The sequence below is a fragment of the Ciconia boyciana genome, chromosome 1 (assembly GCF_034638445.1).
Source record: "Ciconia boyciana chromosome 1, ASM3463844v1, whole genome shotgun sequence".
Classification (NCBI taxonomy): domain Eukaryota; kingdom Metazoa; phylum Chordata; class Aves; order Ciconiiformes; family Ciconiidae; genus Ciconia; species Ciconia boyciana.
Window position 1 is genome coordinate 148,979,055 of NC_132934.1, and position 17,709 is coordinate 148,996,763.

Below are 17,709 nucleotides of genomic sequence, written 5' to 3' on the forward strand. Positions count from 1 at the left end.
TCAGACTGTCAGTTCGTCATGTTATGGGACTAGCATAGTAGAAAGTTGAAATATCTGTTGGGGTGAGTATCCTGAGCACAGAACTACAGGCCCTTTCCTGCTCATGAATCATCTTCCCCTGAGACCCTGTACTGATAGCATTACTTTTGTTTTAAGGGAAAAGTGCCCAAGAAGGAGACCGTTTATTTATCTGCACAAGAGGGGCTGTCTGGTTTTTTGGGGGTTTTTTTGTTGTTTTTTGTTTGTTTGTTTTGGTTTGGTTTGGTTTGGTTTTTTGTTTGTTTGTTTGTTTTTCTTTAAACACGTAACTTTTGAATTTATCCTTAAGGAAGGCGCTGCTCCGGGCGTCAGAGGTGAGCGCGGCTCCCATGTAGATGCTGGCTGATGGGCGTAGCTGGGCAGGCTGGGGCCATGTTCGGCACAGGAGATGTGGTGGCTACTGGAGGCTGGGGAAACCAAAACGATACACTTTCTGAGGGAGATCAGATTATTCCTGTACAGGAGGATTTCAGTAAAACACGTTATGCCTGCATTTATTTTACAGCCAAGTTGCTGAGTGTCGCTTTTTAACAGTGGCTTGCGGTACAGGAGTGGGCTGTGCCCCTGTCTGAGAAGAGGACCCCAAAGCACCTCCCAGCAGGCTCACAACACACGCGCACACACACACACACATGCTCTTTCTGCCGTCTTTCGTTTTGAACACTTGTGATGCCCAGTGAGTGGAATAAACAAAGAAGTGACCCCTCGCCACAAACCTGAAGGAGCGGCGTTGCCCTTCGCCGCCCTGGGGAGGGCTGCAGCCTGGGTGCTTCCACCTCTTCCCTGCCTGGTGCGGGGATTTTTCTCTCTGGGAGGGGTGGCCTGGCCTCTCAGGTTTCTTTTACAGACTTTGTGGTTGATTTAGGGTGGGCCTATCAAGGGAAAGTTTTGGACCGAGTGAACCTCATTTTCTTCTTATCAGCACCTGGGTGTCAGTGCTGGCTGCCTTGTTCCCATTCAGACCGCTTTTTGCCTGCTGTGCATACGCATCCATAGTTTCAAGCAGCTGTCTGACAATTTATTATTTCTGTTCCTGTAGCCCCCATGGTCCCCGCTGCTAGTCGTGGTGCGGTTGCCAAAGGCAAAAGGCAAGGGGCTGGCGGGAGCCCCTGCTTTGCAGCATGGGGGCAGCAGGACGAAGAGCGGCCGAGCCTCACCGGGAGCCGGTGTCGGGGTTGGGAAGTGAACTCCTGTCCCCAAACTCCAGCCAAGGCTCTCAGGGTTTCAGCTCGAGAGTGAGAGACTTGTGCTGGGATCTGAGCTGTTCGTTTTTAAACTGGAGAGTGAGATGCCATAGGTGATTTTTGAGATGAAATACCATTTAGTAAATGCAAGCCTGTTCACAGCCCAGCAGCAAAACCGAATGTACTGTAGTATTAGGACCGTTTATATTTTCTCCAGTCCTATTTTCTTGGCTGTTAATCATGGTCTCTTTGTCACCTGCCCAGCTAAGGGTAAACACAGCTGGGATGTAATATTTTCTGCAGGTATTTGTTGCTTTTATTTATCCTGATGGAGGCAGAAGGGCTTTTCTTCTTGGGCAGGTAAATAATTAGCCGGCTATCAGCAGCTCCCTTGCTCGGAGAGAGGGAGGAAGGGGGAGAGGGGGCTGTGATGCCCCATCTGATAGATGGACACGAGCATCTTGTGGCTCTGTTCATTGTTAATTCTCTCCTGCAGCACCGCTCAGCTGTGAGGTTTCCAGGCGTGCTTGGCAGCACCGACAACAAAAACATCTGGTCCAAGAATATAGTTCCCTTCTGCTGGCAGCTGCATGAAAATGATTTTGTACATAGTGGCGTAACGCCAAATGCACTTACTTGTACACTAAAGTGCACAGCCTTTATAGAGCTTTGGCAGCGCAGGGCGATTTTAAATGCTGTGCATAAGTCAGCATTAATCTACCAAAGAAAATCAAAACCTCAGCAACCGATTTTATAAAGAACTCACTTATCACGCGTGCCCAGACGTGGCCGTAGCTTTGTACCTGTCTAACAGCTGTTCCTGTCTGAATCCAAAGGAAAAGCCTTTTGGTCGCAGCCCTGGTTGTCATCTGTCCTCCGGAGAGGTTTGGCACAAGCACGATGGGAAATTTGCCCCTTGCAGACGTCCCTGAATTCCTCTCGTCAGCCGCCGCATTTGTCTGTTACTGATAGAGGTTGTCTGTCTCCTCTCTTATTTTAGGGAGGACCTAGTGTGTGCTGACGAAAATGTTAGCTGTGAATCAAGTAGTTTGTATGTCTGCTGGTAAATTGTAATTTGAGTGATTGGACCTGATAATTACAGAGTCATCATCATCATCTTGTCAGTCAGTTGTAAATCATTCTGTAATGGATTTCCTTTTTAAAAAAGAGCTGTATTTCTGAGTGCAAGTGTATTTTAGAGGTAAAACATAATATCTGTATATTCCTTCCTTCTGTGAAAACTCTTAGGGTTGTAAGTGTGGATCTCATTCTTAGGTGAACAAGCAAGTTGAAGAGAGGTCTTTGCTCCAGCAAAGCTGCTCTCAGCCCAGGAACAGAAATATATCTAGTTCCTTCCCACAGAGTAGCTGAGCTTGGTGGTGCTTTTTCAGCCCCAAAGCTGCTGTTGGGTTGTAGGGTTCAGGAATGCTGCAGAAGAGCGTGGAGGAGCAGAAAGCCCGGGTCTGGTCTGGCATCAGTCACTGGCCTGGGTTTGCCCTTTGCAGAAGGAGCCCGTTCCTCCCCAGGTAGAAGCAGGTGGTCTGAGGGCTTGGACAGGGTATTTCTAGGGGTATGTGTAGGGCTGGCTGTCTCACAGCTACTGACCTGATGTCGATCCTCTGCTCTGTCACTGCTGGGAGGAGCAGTTCTCACCAAACCAGAGAGAGAAGGAAGAGAAGGTGGAGATGGTGGCGAAGAGAGGAGGATCAAGCTTCCTCCTGCAGGCTTTCGAAGCGGTCTTTGCTTGCTATGCCAGTGGAAGAAGGTATTTTCTGGGGTATTTTTAAAATTGAAAATGGAATTTGACAAGCCTGTAGGGCTTGGTCAGATCTCCTCTCTTCTCCTCACCCCAGCCACCCATGATCTGCGCGGACAGTATATATTCAGCCTGTTTCTCCAACACACAATGGTGGGCTGGTGTCGCAGCTTTCTTTGCGATCCCTTCTGCCCCTCGTCTGGCGAGAGGAACGGGCCTTTGAACTTCTTGGGTCCTCCCTGTTCGCGCCTGGCGTTTTGCATTTGCAGTACTTTCTTTGCATAAGGCAGGGGAGAAGGTTGCGGATTACTGACAGAGGTTGAGCGGTGACTAATATTGGACCAGAGGAGCTAAAGTGTTTAACCTTTAGGCAAAGATTACCTGAAATTAAAACTTGTAAGGACTTGCGCATTCGCACTGTGTCATTCAATTGTGTTTGTAAGACACATGTACAGATCGGACGATTCCTTTTATTCCTGGGCAATTTACATATTTTGGCTGCTTCACAAAAGAAACCTTGTGTTGAATAAGTCAGATTATGATCTCACACTAGTCCTTGCTTACAAGGAGTTTTTTTGAGGCTGTAATGTAGCCCAAAATTTGGAGTTTTCCTTTTGTGGGCGTAAAACAGAGCATAGGTTACCAGCAGCACGTACAACGGGCATTAAACATGGGTATTGGCTCCTAAGCCAATGTATTACCTTCCATGTTTGGGGATGGAATGGCTGTTAGATGTCATTTCATCTGGCAGGTGTACCTCAGACAGAGGTACACCACTTTAGAAAAGAAGCATTAAATCTGTTTCTTCATAGTAATGGGCTAAGTGAAGTATGTCACTTTGTAGAAGTGGATTGGTGGGCTGCAAAGAAAATGCAGTAATTTTGTTTTCAGGGCTTTTCTTAGTACTCATTTTCTGACAAAATGCAGGGCTTTGTTAGTGTTGCAGACGGAGTTTTAAATATTTGGAAGGAAAAACTGCAGCACTCGCAACATTTTAATGAGGAGGGTTTGCTTAATTAAAGCCTAGAAGACTTGGGGAATGTGGACAGCTGAGGGATTAGCAATGTATTACAAGGTTCTTCTTCCACCTACCAGTTGGTTTGGGTTCAAAAGCCAAAGCTGGTAATAAAACTTGTAGTCTTCCAGCTGCTGTTTGCTGGCCTTAACCGTTGATGCTGCCAATGACCAAAGCCTGGATTCATTCTGTCTAATTTTAGGCACGTAGTGGTTGTGCTGAAGCCTGGAGCGTAGCTGCCCTGGGCACCCACAATTTAGCATGGGGGAAAGGTGCCCATAAGGGGACCGGTCTGTCCACCTGAGGTGGAACTTGGCCCACAGAGGGGTGAAGGTCACCGGTGGGACTGTGTCTCCTGGAAGTACGAGGTATTTGCTATGTGGCTGCCAGCTGCTCGCTGCTGGCAGTTGTGGTGGTGCTTGTTCATGCTCCCCCATACTTTTTAAAATTTTTTATTGTATTTTTTAACATATGATTGATTTTGGAGTACCATTGCCAGTCTGCTCCCTCTGCTTCGCAAATCTGTGTGTTTGCTTTTGGCCTAAATAATACTATGTACCGAACAGTGCCAAGCCCTCCATCACTGTCGGGTGAAGAAATGGCAGCATGTGATGGAGCATCTGAATTTCTCTTGTCAGCTAATTTTCCAGCCCCATCTTTTTTTAATAAGGGATCCTATGTGAAACAGCCCTGAGGAAATGCCGAAGTGGGATTACTTTTCCTTCCTCTCCTTTGTTCTGTTCCTGTTCGGTTGTGCGTGGTGACAACTTTTGGGTTCGTGATTACAAACTGTTGGGGTATTTTGTTTGTTTTTTAGTGTTTGGGTTTCATTCAGTGTACAAAATGAAAGAGGAGTTGTAAATAAATCTCTCTTTCCTGTTCATCTACGGGACTTCTTGGTCAGTGTGGGTGTGAGGCTATATGCTGAACGAATCTGTCCTGTAAGGGAATCAGTGTCTTCATGTAATTATAGGTTTTCATGACGTATGTACTAGAAGAACATCTGTGTTATTCCAGAACTGCCATTTTTAATGTATTTTACCTTCCCAGCCTAAATTTCTGCTAATATAGCTTCTGTGTGGCATTTGGTACATAGGAAATCCGCTTTCAGTCATTTCAGCCTTTTGTTTTCTCTCCTCTCTCAGATGTTTGCCTTCTGCCCACCGCCCTTGAAGTTAAAGCTTAGTTTCAAACTAGAACTTTAGTTTCTCATTGAATCTTTTCAGCTGCATCAAACCTGCAGGACTCGGAAGCCTTTTCCGTCTCCCAGCTCCAAACTGTGGCCCAGCAGTGTCTGGACTGCACATGTAGGGAGGGACCCATGTGTTGGTCGCCTTTGGGACGGAGATCTGCCCTCCAGGTGGGAGTGGTGGCGTGCTGGGGCTTCACACTGCCTGGGGGGAACAGGGGCCAAGCCGTGGGCAAATGCCTCCCCTGGCTCTGTTGCCCCCAGAGATGCTGCTTTCCTTGCCGTCAAATGCACACTGAGGTTGGAAGTAGAAAAGCTGTGCAACTTTTTGGCTTTGTGCATAAGCCTGTTTTCTCTCCAGCATCTACATCTCCTCTTACTGTCTGAGCCCGAAGCTTTGCATAAAGGAAATTGCTTTAATTTCTTTCCTTCACACACAGACTTATTTTTCATATCTGCTAGCAAGGGCTTGTTCTGATCACAAAAAACCTGAGACTGGATGTAGAATTGTATAGCAACAGGCGTTTTTAGTGTGACTAAGAGTAATGGAAGTAGGGTACTAAACCTTCCTTCTTTTATGAGAGCTCTGAAGATGTCAGTGCAAGGCTAGCTTGTTGCATAACGTGTAAATAATTTAGGCTTGATGAGGATGGACAGTTGAATTGTATAGCTGGGATAAACATGCAATCTGAGCAGGAAACTCTTTTAACTAATTATGACCAGGATCGAGGCACAAGCCTTGGAAATAGTTGAAGGGATTTGCCTTTAGGAGGTTTCTCTCTTGGTTGTCTTCAGCAAAGCCCATGGCGTCCTGGGGTTTTACTGGGGGAGGTCAGCAGCAGTGCAGTCTCTGAGCCTGCAGCGCAGCTCATTCAGTGACCAGCGAAGGCACCGGGGGCAAATCAGGCAAGAAAGAAAATACTGTTGTCGGAGTGATTGGCAGAGGAGGTGGTTTTGGGGGAGACAACAGACAAGTATTGTCTTCACGTGGTTTTTGGCTCCTTCCTGCCTGCACGTGATTCCATCTCCTGTGCCTGCACAATGCTGCTACACAGGCTCCTTCGGGCAGAGCTGGGACCCTGCTTAAGAGCTAGCTGTCCCTCATGCTTTTTTGTCCAGTTAACTTAATTGTTGCTTTATGGCTGCAGCCTCAGCGATGGCACTGTTGCGAACGATTTGGCTCATTTTCTCTCTTGTTTCAGATGGTGCCTTTAGCATGCAGTAGAGAGGGTGTTGTGCCAAGGGGAGACAAAGCAGCCTCTGTTTTGCATGTGTTGGGAAGTGTGTTTCTAACCTGCTTGATGAAATCTTGCTGCCGAAGGTAACCAAATGTGGCCATAAGGACAGCCCTGTTCTCCCAGCCAGTTCTCACAAAACTAAGATTTTTTTGACCCTTGAAAAAGCATCACAGCCGTCTTCTGCGATCGCTCTGCCTGAGCAGAGCGTTGTTGGTCTGCTGCTTCTGGCGGTGCGGCTCTGTGCTGGCGGCAGAAGCGGCTCGGAGGTGGGTGGGTGGCTCACAGTGACAAGATGGGCTCCAGAAAGCTCACAAATGGTAAAGCCTGTGAAGGGCTTTCTCTGCATGCGCTGCGTACGTGGACAAGGGGCAGACTCTGAGAGGCACCCTCACAGCAGTGGTGGGGCAAGGCTCACCACCCACGCTATTGCTGTCTGGGTATCTAGTGCTCCTGCAGTGTCACTGAGTGCGTGGCACGATGGATGCATTTTCCTAAAGGCGAACAGTCTGGAGACCTTTGAACAAGTGCGTGTTTGGGAAGGACTTGAAGGATGGTGCAGAGAAATGAACGTGCTGGTGCCAAGGTGGGAAGAGTCTGTGGGTAAGGGGTCCGTGAAAGAGAGACCTTGCATGTGAAGTGGGACAGGCACAGTGAATGCTGGGGGTGAGAAGGTAACAGGGGAGAGAGACAGAAGGGAAATAAACTTGCATGAGGTCTTTAGCTTGAGGGTAACAAAGCTCAAGAGCTCTGTAAAAGACTGAAGAAAGACAGGATGTAATAAGAAAGTTGGAGACTCTTGTATGTTAAGATTTAGGAGGGACTGTATATGGATGTGTTAAATGTTTACTGCGTGTCTTGATTAAAGTCCTTTCTTTTAAACAGTTTAGGCTTTCCCTCCCAAGAAGCCTGTATTTGGTATTTTCTTTTAAGAACTATTTAATATCGTATTCCCAATTCCAACACTCCGTTGTGGTGTTGGAGAGGATCACGTTTCTCCACGTTGCGCTCGCAGCACTGCAAGCTGCTCAGCTTTATACGAACTTCCTACCTTGGCAGGCACTGGCAGGGACTTGCCCGGCGCTCGGAGTCTCATTGCTCTTGTGGTTAGGTTCCTCCCAAAATTACAATCTCCTTCCCAGCTTGGAGGCAACGCCACAGCTCCCGGTTCAAATACCGCGCTGTGTGCAATACTGCCCCAACTCTTCTCGCCAAAATGTCTCCCTCGTGTGTGAGAACTTTATTAATGAGTGTGTATATTATGGATTCCAGCAGCAGAAAAGGTCACCTATTGTGCTAGGCACTATTCAGACTTTCCCTGTCCTGTACAGATTCAGCTCCAAATGGATGCTGGCCAGGTCTGGGGTGCGGGGAGGAGGGAGGATGTGACACACAGGCAGAATTGTGGTTTGCAAAAGTTGGTGTCGAGATTTATCCAGGAAGATTTTTGTTTGCGTTTGGTGCCTTTTAAGACTTTTTTTTTTTTCATGTGGGTGGAGAGCAGAAATGAAAAGTGAGAGGAAGCGGAAAGGAAAATAAACTGGGTTTCTTGTGGGCTTCTCCTGTTTTTCTTCAACTTGCCTGTTGAGGGGAGATGGTGAAAGAAAGGCTGAGTCGCCGTGGTTCTGGTGCCTCTGAAGGCAAACTGGTTTCCTCTCCGCCACTCTGGGCATCTGTGGCTTAGTGCTCCCTTTCCCCTCTCACGGGCTGAGGCTGCTGTCTGCCCCTCCACACAAATCCCAACTCTCCTGTGATTTAAAGACTCCCAAATCCCGCAAGCCACCTCTGGAGCTCGTGATCCTCAGCAGCTCAGCTTACTCTGAAAGCCCAGGTAGAGCGTGGCCAGCTGCTGTTCTCCGGGCAGTGCAGCTCCCTGGGTACAGGCAGGCAGAGCTTCAGGGGCAGCGCGGGAGAAAGCGAAGGAAAGGAGACTTGGAGACTTCCCTTTTGCCATCCCCCTTTGCCTGCGTGTTTGGCTTTCCACTGTTGGGGAGTGGTGTTAATTCTTAAAACACTTGGTTGTAGCTTAAAATCACTGGATGCCGTTTGTTCAGGGAGAGCAGAGATTTGTCACTGTCTCATTTCTTAAATCAAAAAGGAAAGTTATGGAAGGGACCAATTTGTATTCCTCTGCAAACTGATTTAGGACAGCATATAAATCATCTGGTGGGATAGGTAAACTTGCTCTTACCTTCATCGCAGAACATTGTCTTGCTTTATCCTTGCTTGGCTGTGTTTCCTCATTCACATTTCCCCTCATTGTACTACTAGGGTAAATAAAATCTTCTGAAAATGTCCTGAATTTCTCCTCCCTGACCTGTGCCATCCCTTGAGAGGGCAGAATCGACAGCTAGCAAAGAGCAGTGGTCAGGCAGCTCTTCCACCCGGAGAAGTATGGATGGAAAATCACTGCTTACATGCCCTGGGATACTTCCTTGCTGTACCTTTAGGGTTGTTTTTTTTTTTTTTTTTAATTCAGCTCCTAAAATAATGTCCTTGTACTATAGAGCTTGGAAAATAGTGTTATTCCCCCCTTCCTCCCCTGGGTCTGTTTCTCAGAGAGATTCTCATAGGGGTCTCATACCAGTTGCAGTGCTGGGGCAGGTTGGGACTGTTTGGCTTGGTCTCCTGAGGCACTTAGGCAATGATGTTTAGGGAAGTATATAAAAATGGGGCAGGCATGGAGTGATTTTTCTTTTCCTTTGGTTGTGTCCTCCCTGCTTCTGGCACTTCTAGACCTGTTCCCTTCTTCTCCCTCCTTACCATGATGTCCAACAGAGTGCTTCTGAATTCCTCGTCTTCTAAGAATTTGTATAAATAAGGAAGATTTTCTGCAATAAAGATGCAGGGGGCTTGCCTTTGGAAAACATGCTGAAATGGCATAATCAAGCTGTCCAGATTAATATTCCTTACATGGATCTGCTCTAGTAGCTTTTATTTGACTGGAAGTTAACTCCAGTGGCACTCTGTTCAGATACTTAAATCATCACAGTTTTGTAAATGGTGTTGTAATGAAAATAACAAGCCATTGCTTTGCCGTCTGCATGCAAAAAAAATAATCTGATCTTTAGCATGCAAGGATGAATGGAAGAGCAAGTGGTGTGGAGATTTTGTGCTGCAGCCGTAAGCAAGCTGATGGGGTGCCACTAGGTGGCATGCGGAGAGGTAACACGCCTGGTTTTATTTTTAATGTGCTAATTCACATGGTTAGAAATGATCTTAGTGTACATAGGTGGATTTCTGTGCGGGCGTCGTATGCGGTTTTTAATCTTACAGGCAAAGTTGTTTTGATAAACAGCGTTGCGGTTAGAAATCCCTAGAGATGCTGACACGTCCGTTTAATCTCTCAAGGGAAACGCATGGAAAGGGAGAGGAGAGCTGCTCCAAGCTTGATTTAACCACGTGAGTCTTGCAAAAGTATAGCTTACTGCAAAAATTACTAGTAATCAGACGTGCTGTCACAAACAGACAGCGAATGTATAAGTATAAAACACTTACACCAGCCCCATCACAGGCCAGACAAAGAAGGTTTCAATGGGAGTTTGTATCCACAGATAATGGCTTAAAGAGGTAATTGATGCCAGCTGCATAAAATCACTAGGAAGGGCTCACCAGCTGCCTCTCTCCTCCAAGAAAAAAGGATGTACTTTTGTATTCCTTCATGAGAATGACAGTCTCTCGCCTCAGTCGGTTTTAATTTTCCCCTTTTGTGATCCTGGCACCTCTGCAAATGGAGGGACTGGTGGTGGTGGTGCGGCGCGTGTGTTGTCGGGAGGAGGTGAGGGACCTTCCGTCTCTGAGGCTGGCTCACACGTCCAAATCCCGGGACGGGCGCTGAAACATCTCCCTCTGCGCAGGAGGATCCCTGCTGCAGGCTGCAGCCTGCCCTCCCTGCGGTGCGTCTGTCCGTAAGGAGACCTGTGTGGAAACGGTCTTATCCAGTGAGATTTTTGTGTGGGATTCATCTCACCCTGATGCAAGACATCTGCAAGATTGGTGTCTGGATCTTGGCTAATGAATGACCTCATCCTCCTTTTGTAGTTAGTGGGGAGAAGTAAACACTGGTAGGGTGCACGTTGTTTGGCCTCTTTCAGATATCCACATTGGGATGAAATCAATTGTACCCTGGAAAAAAATGTTCCTGAATCTGGAACAGAACAATTTTGGTTTGGCCACCTTTTTTTTTTGTTTGTTTCTTTTTTTTTAATCTTACACCAATTGCTGTACCACAGTGGTACTGCAGCCTTCTCCGTGCTGATTAATCCTCATGATAGTTCCTGTCGCCACAAAGTCTTCAGGACTCAGTGCCAGGGAGTTATCGATCCACACTAAGTAAGTGGAGTCCTCCAAAGTCTGGCAAGAATTACTGAATCCATTTATTTTTGTAGGCTGGAATTTGGACTGGATTGAGCTGTAGGTGAGATGCTATTTGTGGTGTGGACAAATGCTCAATGACAGCTGAAATAGGGGTTTAGGACCATGATTAGCCTTAGTTAAGGGAGATGCTTGGGGTTGCTGCAGGCCATTGAGCAGGTGCTTTGACAGGGCCACAAACTGAAAGAGCAGTAACTGCCTGCAGTCTGCTGGGTCTGTGTGCACCTTTTTTGTTGTTGTTTGTTGTTTGTTTGTTTTTTTTTGGGGTGGGGTGGGGTTTTTTATTATTTTGTTTTTTCAGAAATAGATCCTGTCTAAGCATTGTCATTTTGGCTGTTGTTACAATATATAAACACGAACAACCTTTAGGACATCCTGCCCATTGTATTGTAAAAGCTATTGTGTTCATGTGCTGAGGGTAGGAAATAATTTTTGTGTAAAAAGTCAGTACAAAATAGCAGATTAATCCAATTACACATATTAACCTATCAGCGATTCAGTCCCAAACCATTAAGTTTAACACAGCTCCTATTACAGGTTTTTTTGCCTAAATTCAAAGTTCAGTGTGGTAGTTTCTAGTATAAACATGTTGGGGTTTTGGTTTTTTTTTGTGGTTTTTTTTTTTTTTTTTTTTTTTTGCATATGGTCTAAATAAATAAAAAATCACACAACAGCAAGGACAACAGAAGCAGCTGAGGAAGCACCGAGTTAGCTTTTGTCTCAAAAAGCTGTTCTGATAACGCTTTCTCCCAGGGCTGCTGTTCACTGAGAACTTTGATTTACAAGATTATTTTACTATTTTGTTCAGTGTTCCAGAAATACACAGTATTTTACTTTAAAGATGCGTCATGAGAAGATTTAAGAATAGTTTATCCCTGGTGCATTTTGGGAATTCTCTCATAATAATTTACGAATAAGCACTGCATCCCGCTATTAGTGTAATTGAAATAATCGTTTGCTTTATAGCATAGTGTGGTTTCTTTTGCTAAAGCCATGCGTACCAGTGTGTATAAATAGTTAACATGTACTTAGTATTACCATCTGCATATGTCGTGAATAGGATATTTGATTGCTAGCATGGTACAAATTGCAAGGAAGTTTAAGGCTTAAATTTTTTTCATGTAATCAGCTTTGATATTACAGGATAATCAAAATAGGTGCTACCGTTTCCATCAGCCAGCCACCCTAGGGAACAGAGGTTTCGGTTTCTTCCTGGAATCAATTTAAGGTAGACGTTTTCCCCCTGGATATCTAAGGCTAGAAAATTGCGGAGAGAATAAAGATTGTGCCTAAAGGGGTAAGGCAGCTGCCTTTTCATTCATTGCCTTGAGAGGTGCTAGATGAAGGCTCCCACTGTCTAGGTGTGGTAAGAGGGAGCTGGGGGTGGGATGGTGTCTGCTCCTTCTTCTGTGTCTGCTGGCTGCCTGCTCAGGCATCACCTCAGAGCGTGCCTGGATCCTTCCGTGCAACGCATCCTACTGTCACATCAAAAACGGATTGTGGGCGTTTTTAAGGAATGGTTGCATAGTGTTACCCATTGCAGCTCTTTGAAGGGATGACCTCCCTTCACCTGAGCTGCTCTCTGCTTGGCACCTCGCTGAGGCGGGGGGAGCTGGGGGAAATCCTTCCTCTGCCTTTGTGTCCCAGCATCCTGTTTACCACCCGGGCTGCCGGTCTTCTCTTCCTGATGCACTTGCTCTTCCTCCACAGAGGCAGATGGAGGAGGAGGAAACTTGTGCACGGGGCGAACGCCTTGTCCGCGCGGTGGGGGGAATTCCTGATCTCCACCTCCGCGTTCCTGCACCAGCCCTGTGCTGGCACCGAGGTGGGACCCTGTGGTCCCCACCTTAGAGGGCCTGCTTTGGCAGCCGGCTGGGCTGAGCCGCTGTCTGGCATTTAAATAGAACTGGTTGCAATTTTCAAAATTAAAGGGAAAAGATGAGGAGATGGAAATCATACTCCTCTGTCGTAAATTCACAGATTTTTCCGGTTTTCTTGTTCTCGGGGTTACGTAGAATAAAAGCCTGCTAGCTATGTATTTGCTTAAGGTATTACAAGCATAGGGTTTTTAAACGGATCCTGTCCTGCTCCATCATTGGATGAAGTCCAGTGCATCCTCCATTTGCTTTTTTGCACTACTGAAAACTTGGGAAAGTAAAGGTCTGTTTTAGACCATCTCAATAAACAGGATTTTGATGGCATGAACATAGGATGTGTTTACTGAGCATGGTGCTGGTATGAATTGAACTTTTAAAAAATCTATTTGTGTGAAAGAGAAGAGGAAATAAATAATGCATGTGGTATATTAAACATTTGGTTTGGTTTTTTTTTTCCAAAGGACGAAGAAGAAGAAATCAAACTGGAGATTAATATGCTAAAGAAATATTCTCATCATAGAAATATTGCAACTTACTATGGTGCTTTCATTAAGAAAAGTCCTCCAGGACATGACGACCAACTGTGGGTAAGCAGATATTTCTCAAGCATGTTCATAAGTCTTTCACTTTTGGTTACAGTTTGAGGATGACAGAAATATCACATTATGGAAAGAGAAACGAATAGAACTTGGTGCTTGCCTGAACAGATAGATCAGTGAATCACATAGGCTAATCATGCATCCTTAAGAGGATGGCTGAACCAAGACTTGGTATTAGCAATGGATTTGCTCTTTAAGTAACTTTTTTTTCCCCGTTTCCCAGATGGATAGTAACATGTTTCATGGGAACAAGGCAGATGAGCTGAGCAGTAAGAATGTCTGGCTGTAAAAAGAAAGCTGCACTTGAGAATTGTACCCATTACATTTCTCATCCCACCTCATCTACATCCTCCAGAGGATTGAAGCTTGGGTTTGAAATGGCAGGGTACAGACATCAGTGCATGTTCTTCCATAAGTAAATGGGAGTTAAATAATAAGATGTGGTGCAGTGGTGTGATCAGTTTGATTCCTTCAGCATTGGATGTGCTCTTACTCTTCTTGCTGCTAATGCATTTTGCATAGCTGAGCAAATCCAGATTCCCAGCATTAAATAACAGTGATTAAATCAGTCCTTGAAAATGTGGTAACTAATGTGAGACATATTCCATATATGTCTGGCACACATTGGAGACATTTGGTTTGAATCCATTTTCCAGGCAGAGATGTAAAATAAATGGTATTCTCTGCTTCACAGGGTTTCCCAAATCAATGCTGCAACCTGATTATTCTGCTTCGCTAGACAGCTGGGAACTGTGTTTAACTGTATGCTGATATTTGTTTTGCAGCTTGTTATGGAGTTTTGTGGAGCAGGCTCTATCACAGACCTTGTGAAGAACACGAAAGGGAATACTCTGAAAGAAGACTGGATAGCATATATCTCCAGAGAGATTCTCCGGGTAAGGAAAATAGTCCGCTGCACTTGAAAACACAGAAGCAGTCTTACAGAGATGTAGCCTAGCTTGACGTTCTGCAAGGAGCTGTTTCCGATCAATCTTGTTAGCCATGTCATCGCTTGGAGAGTGCGTAGGAGCAGATAGATGTCTGCTCCACATCATTTAACTCGGTGTGAGTTGTACTGTATTGTAACAGCAGCCTTGCAGAAAATAGTAATTTTTAGTCATGAGAAGCCAGTGGAAGAACCAGTGACCTTACCTATTGTAGAAGCTGTGAAACAGTGTCCATCAGACACTGTTTTTGAGAAGCTTGAGGTTGTAACAGTGTCGTAACACAATAAGGTGCAGAATGGGCTTTTCCAAATGTGCTTGCAGCCGTCTTTCTCTGGTCCTAATCAAGTCTGTGGAGGAAGGGAGTGGTTGGCTCAGGGCAGCATTTAGGGCTTCGGTGCTGCGATGTGCTTGCATGTTGTGTATTCCTGCAGTCTATCTAGAGCAAGCAGCTGCGTCTTATGTAGCTGTGTGCTGTAGAGTGCTGGCAGACGGTGCTGCAAAAGTTTCTCAGGAAGAGGGATGCCACTTACCAGTTTTTCTAAAACTGAAGCTTTAACTAATTACTCTTCATATTTAATTTCCAGTTGGTACAGTGTAAGTGCTTTTTGAATTGGCATTTGTTTGCTGTGCTAAGTAAATCTGGTATGGTTTTCCTCGTGCTTCTTTGTAAAACAAATTGCCTCCTACCCATACCACTACACAGTATGTTTGTTCAATTGCCTCATCATAAATGAAGTTCTGAAGGGCTTTATGTTAACGGAAACCACCACTGGCTCTTGCATAAATCAGCGCTGCTGTTGTCTGTATTACACATTGCTCTGCCTTTGTGATTTTTAAGATGGTGAGGGAGGGAGACGTACGATTCTGGTCTCTTGCTCTAATTCCAAATGCTAGGAGAGAGTCCGGCTGCTGGCGTTTGGGCTGGCACATTTTAAGTTGTTTACAAGGGAGAAGAAAAGTTGAATACCTACTGATGGTTGTATTTCAAACCAAATTGATAGCATGCTTTAATATGAGGAAAGTTAACTTCTGCAGGACCGATCTTATGCTTGATTTGAGAACTGTGTGACCTTGGAGGTATTGCATGCTATGTCGCATTCATCCTAGGTTCTCCTTAGGTAAAGTAGTCACGCTCGCTGAGAAGAGAAAAAAATGATTTACCTCAGAAAAGAGTTAGGTGAAAGCTATTTTCTCATTCCTGTGAGAGATTTGCAAAAGGAGCCTTAATTGCTTGCCAGCAGGAACTGGAATATCTGGAAAAAAGGAATGTTAAACTCACATTGCTATGAGACATTGCAAAACCTAATTCCACACTGAGTTTGTCAGAGACAGAGGAGAGAGGTTGTGTAACAGAAAGTTAAAATGAGATAAAGTGCCAAAGATTGGTGCAGGTGGAGACACAGGTGAGGGTCAACCCAGTGGATCCCTGTGTGGTTGGAGGGGCCTGGGGACTGCAGGAGAATGGAGATGTGCCCCTCTGTTTCCTCCCAGCCCTTCACAAACCCAAATGTGTTTTTTCAGTAAGGTTAGATGGTACTCTGGAGAGAACAGACGATTATCTCTCTGGCTGGGTCGGTGTAGCAGAAGGCTTTAAAAAGTATCCTGTGTGAAGCTGTGGAAAAGCCTTCATTCCTATGAAAAATAAGACCACACTTAGCTTTAGCCGCCAGCGAAGGGTCTCGGGGACATCAGCCGTTTACTCGATTCACTTGTGACATGTGTGGGGAGGAGCTAGGGATGGTGGGTTTTTTGTCATGCTCATTAACTGTTTTAAAAAAAGAAAATAGCCCAATGGTTATGTAGGCAAACTGGTAAATGATCATTTAATGAAGAACATGTGTTAGGAAATATTTCTCTACAGCAACCACTACTCTCTTAACCTCTTGCAGCTGTAAAGGTTCTATTTCTTTATTTTTCATAAAACATTAAAAGCCTATGAGGGCAACACGAACAGGCAAGACGATCCCACCGGAGACTACAATTTTCCGAGCAGAAAGCTGAGGAGAAACCAAAATACAGGCAGTTGCTAAGAGGGTTGCCTGTTGTTCTCCCAATTACATTAGAGAGTAAAATGCAACATATGTCTTCTTCAGCCCTCCCTCCACATGGCTAACGCTTTGGGGCATGCATCCAGGTGCTGTCTCAACAAAAAGCACCGTATGCCAGGAGGTTTTGTTTCCTTTGGAAAGTATAATGCTCATGCTTTTTTTTTTTTTTCTTTCTTTCTTTCTTTTGCATGGTTTTTTTTTCCCGAGGAACAGTTATCTGGCTTCATATTTATGGAGGCTAGAGAAGAGAACTGCAGCTTTGCAGCAGAGCTTTTGTTTGTCGTCAGTTGTCCCTCGCCCTCAAACATAACTGCCAGTCCATCACCCTCCCACCGCCTTCTTGGGGGTGTATATATGCATGCTGTTGCTGCCTCCTTTCTCCCTCCACCCCCCTTCCCAGACTAAATTCTGGGTGACCCTCTGTGTGTCGGATGTCAGTGACGTACACTGACACTGATGTCATTTACAGTGTCATTGCATGGAGACTTTCTGGGAGCTGAACTTTCTTCACATGGCAGCTGAGATGTGTTTGCACAGTGCAGATGTTGGGCTGTATTTAGGTACAGCACGTGCATGACCTGGGGCCTATGTCTCTGCTCCATTACCAAAAGCTGTGCTGGCGGTGTGCTGCTGCAAGGCTCCCATGGGTCCCATTGCACCCAGCCCCTGAGCAAGAGCCTGAGACCCAGTGCTATGGGCTTTGGGGGTGCTGGGTACAGGTAGTTTGTTGCTAAGGCAAGAGCCTAACTCTGAATGTCCTCTCCTTCCTCTCCTCTTCTTAATGCAGGGGTTAGCACATCTTCATGCCCATCATGTGATTCACAGGGATATAAAAGGGCAAAATGTGTTGTTGACAGAGAACGCAGAAGTGAAACTCGGTAAGTAGGCGCGCACGTCCACTTCCTCATTCACTCAACCTTTGTTTTCTGATGTTCCTAAACTGATTTTATCCTCTAAGAGCCCTGCGACATGTTTTGTAGCATGTGCACTCTGTCACTGCTCCCGTGTGAATCAAGGCCCAGCATGTATTTCCTCTTGCTTTGGGAGGATGGCATGCATTTTGTTAGAAGATGTTGGCTTTCATGCCAGAATCGGTGAGGGGACCGTTTTGTGCCCCCCCCCACCAAGCAGTGCGTGACTTGGGTTGGTTCTGATTCCCTTTATTCTGGACTTGGGAAGTGATGGGAGTCACTCTTTTATTTGGCTTTAATTAAAATAGCACCTGCTGTGCAGGTTCTGGACACAAAAATACGATCTGAATGGCAAACTTGAGGGAGCTGTGGCATGAAGTTCAAAATGCAGTTCTAGCTCTGGCATGCCTGCTGAAAACCGTGCTCATCCCTGGCCTCTTCTCTCCCTTGCAAGTGGACAAACTCTTATTTTTCTTCTCTCTAATCTGTCTCTTCCAGTTACCGCACACTTTAACCTTCTGTGTTTGTATCACGC

General features: G+C 45.6%; 1 protein-coding gene across 10 annotated transcripts in view; it reads left to right on the plus strand.

Moving 5' to 3' along the window:
- The window catches only part of MAP4K4 (mitogen-activated protein kinase kinase kinase kinase 4), a 166,403-nt gene that overhangs the window by 92,275 nt on the left and 56,419 nt on the right, over positions 1–17,709 (plus strand). For all 10 annotated transcript variants that reach the window (XM_072849715.1, XM_072849714.1, XM_072849721.1 and 7 more), the window contains exons 4-6: positions 13,131–13,256; positions 14,054–14,164; positions 17,051–17,141. In XM_072849715.1, coding sequence (XP_072705816.1) covers positions 13,131–13,256; positions 14,054–14,164; positions 17,051–17,141 — 328 coding nt within the window. The remainder of the gene's footprint in view (positions 1–13,130; positions 13,257–14,053; positions 14,165–17,050; positions 17,142–17,709) is intronic.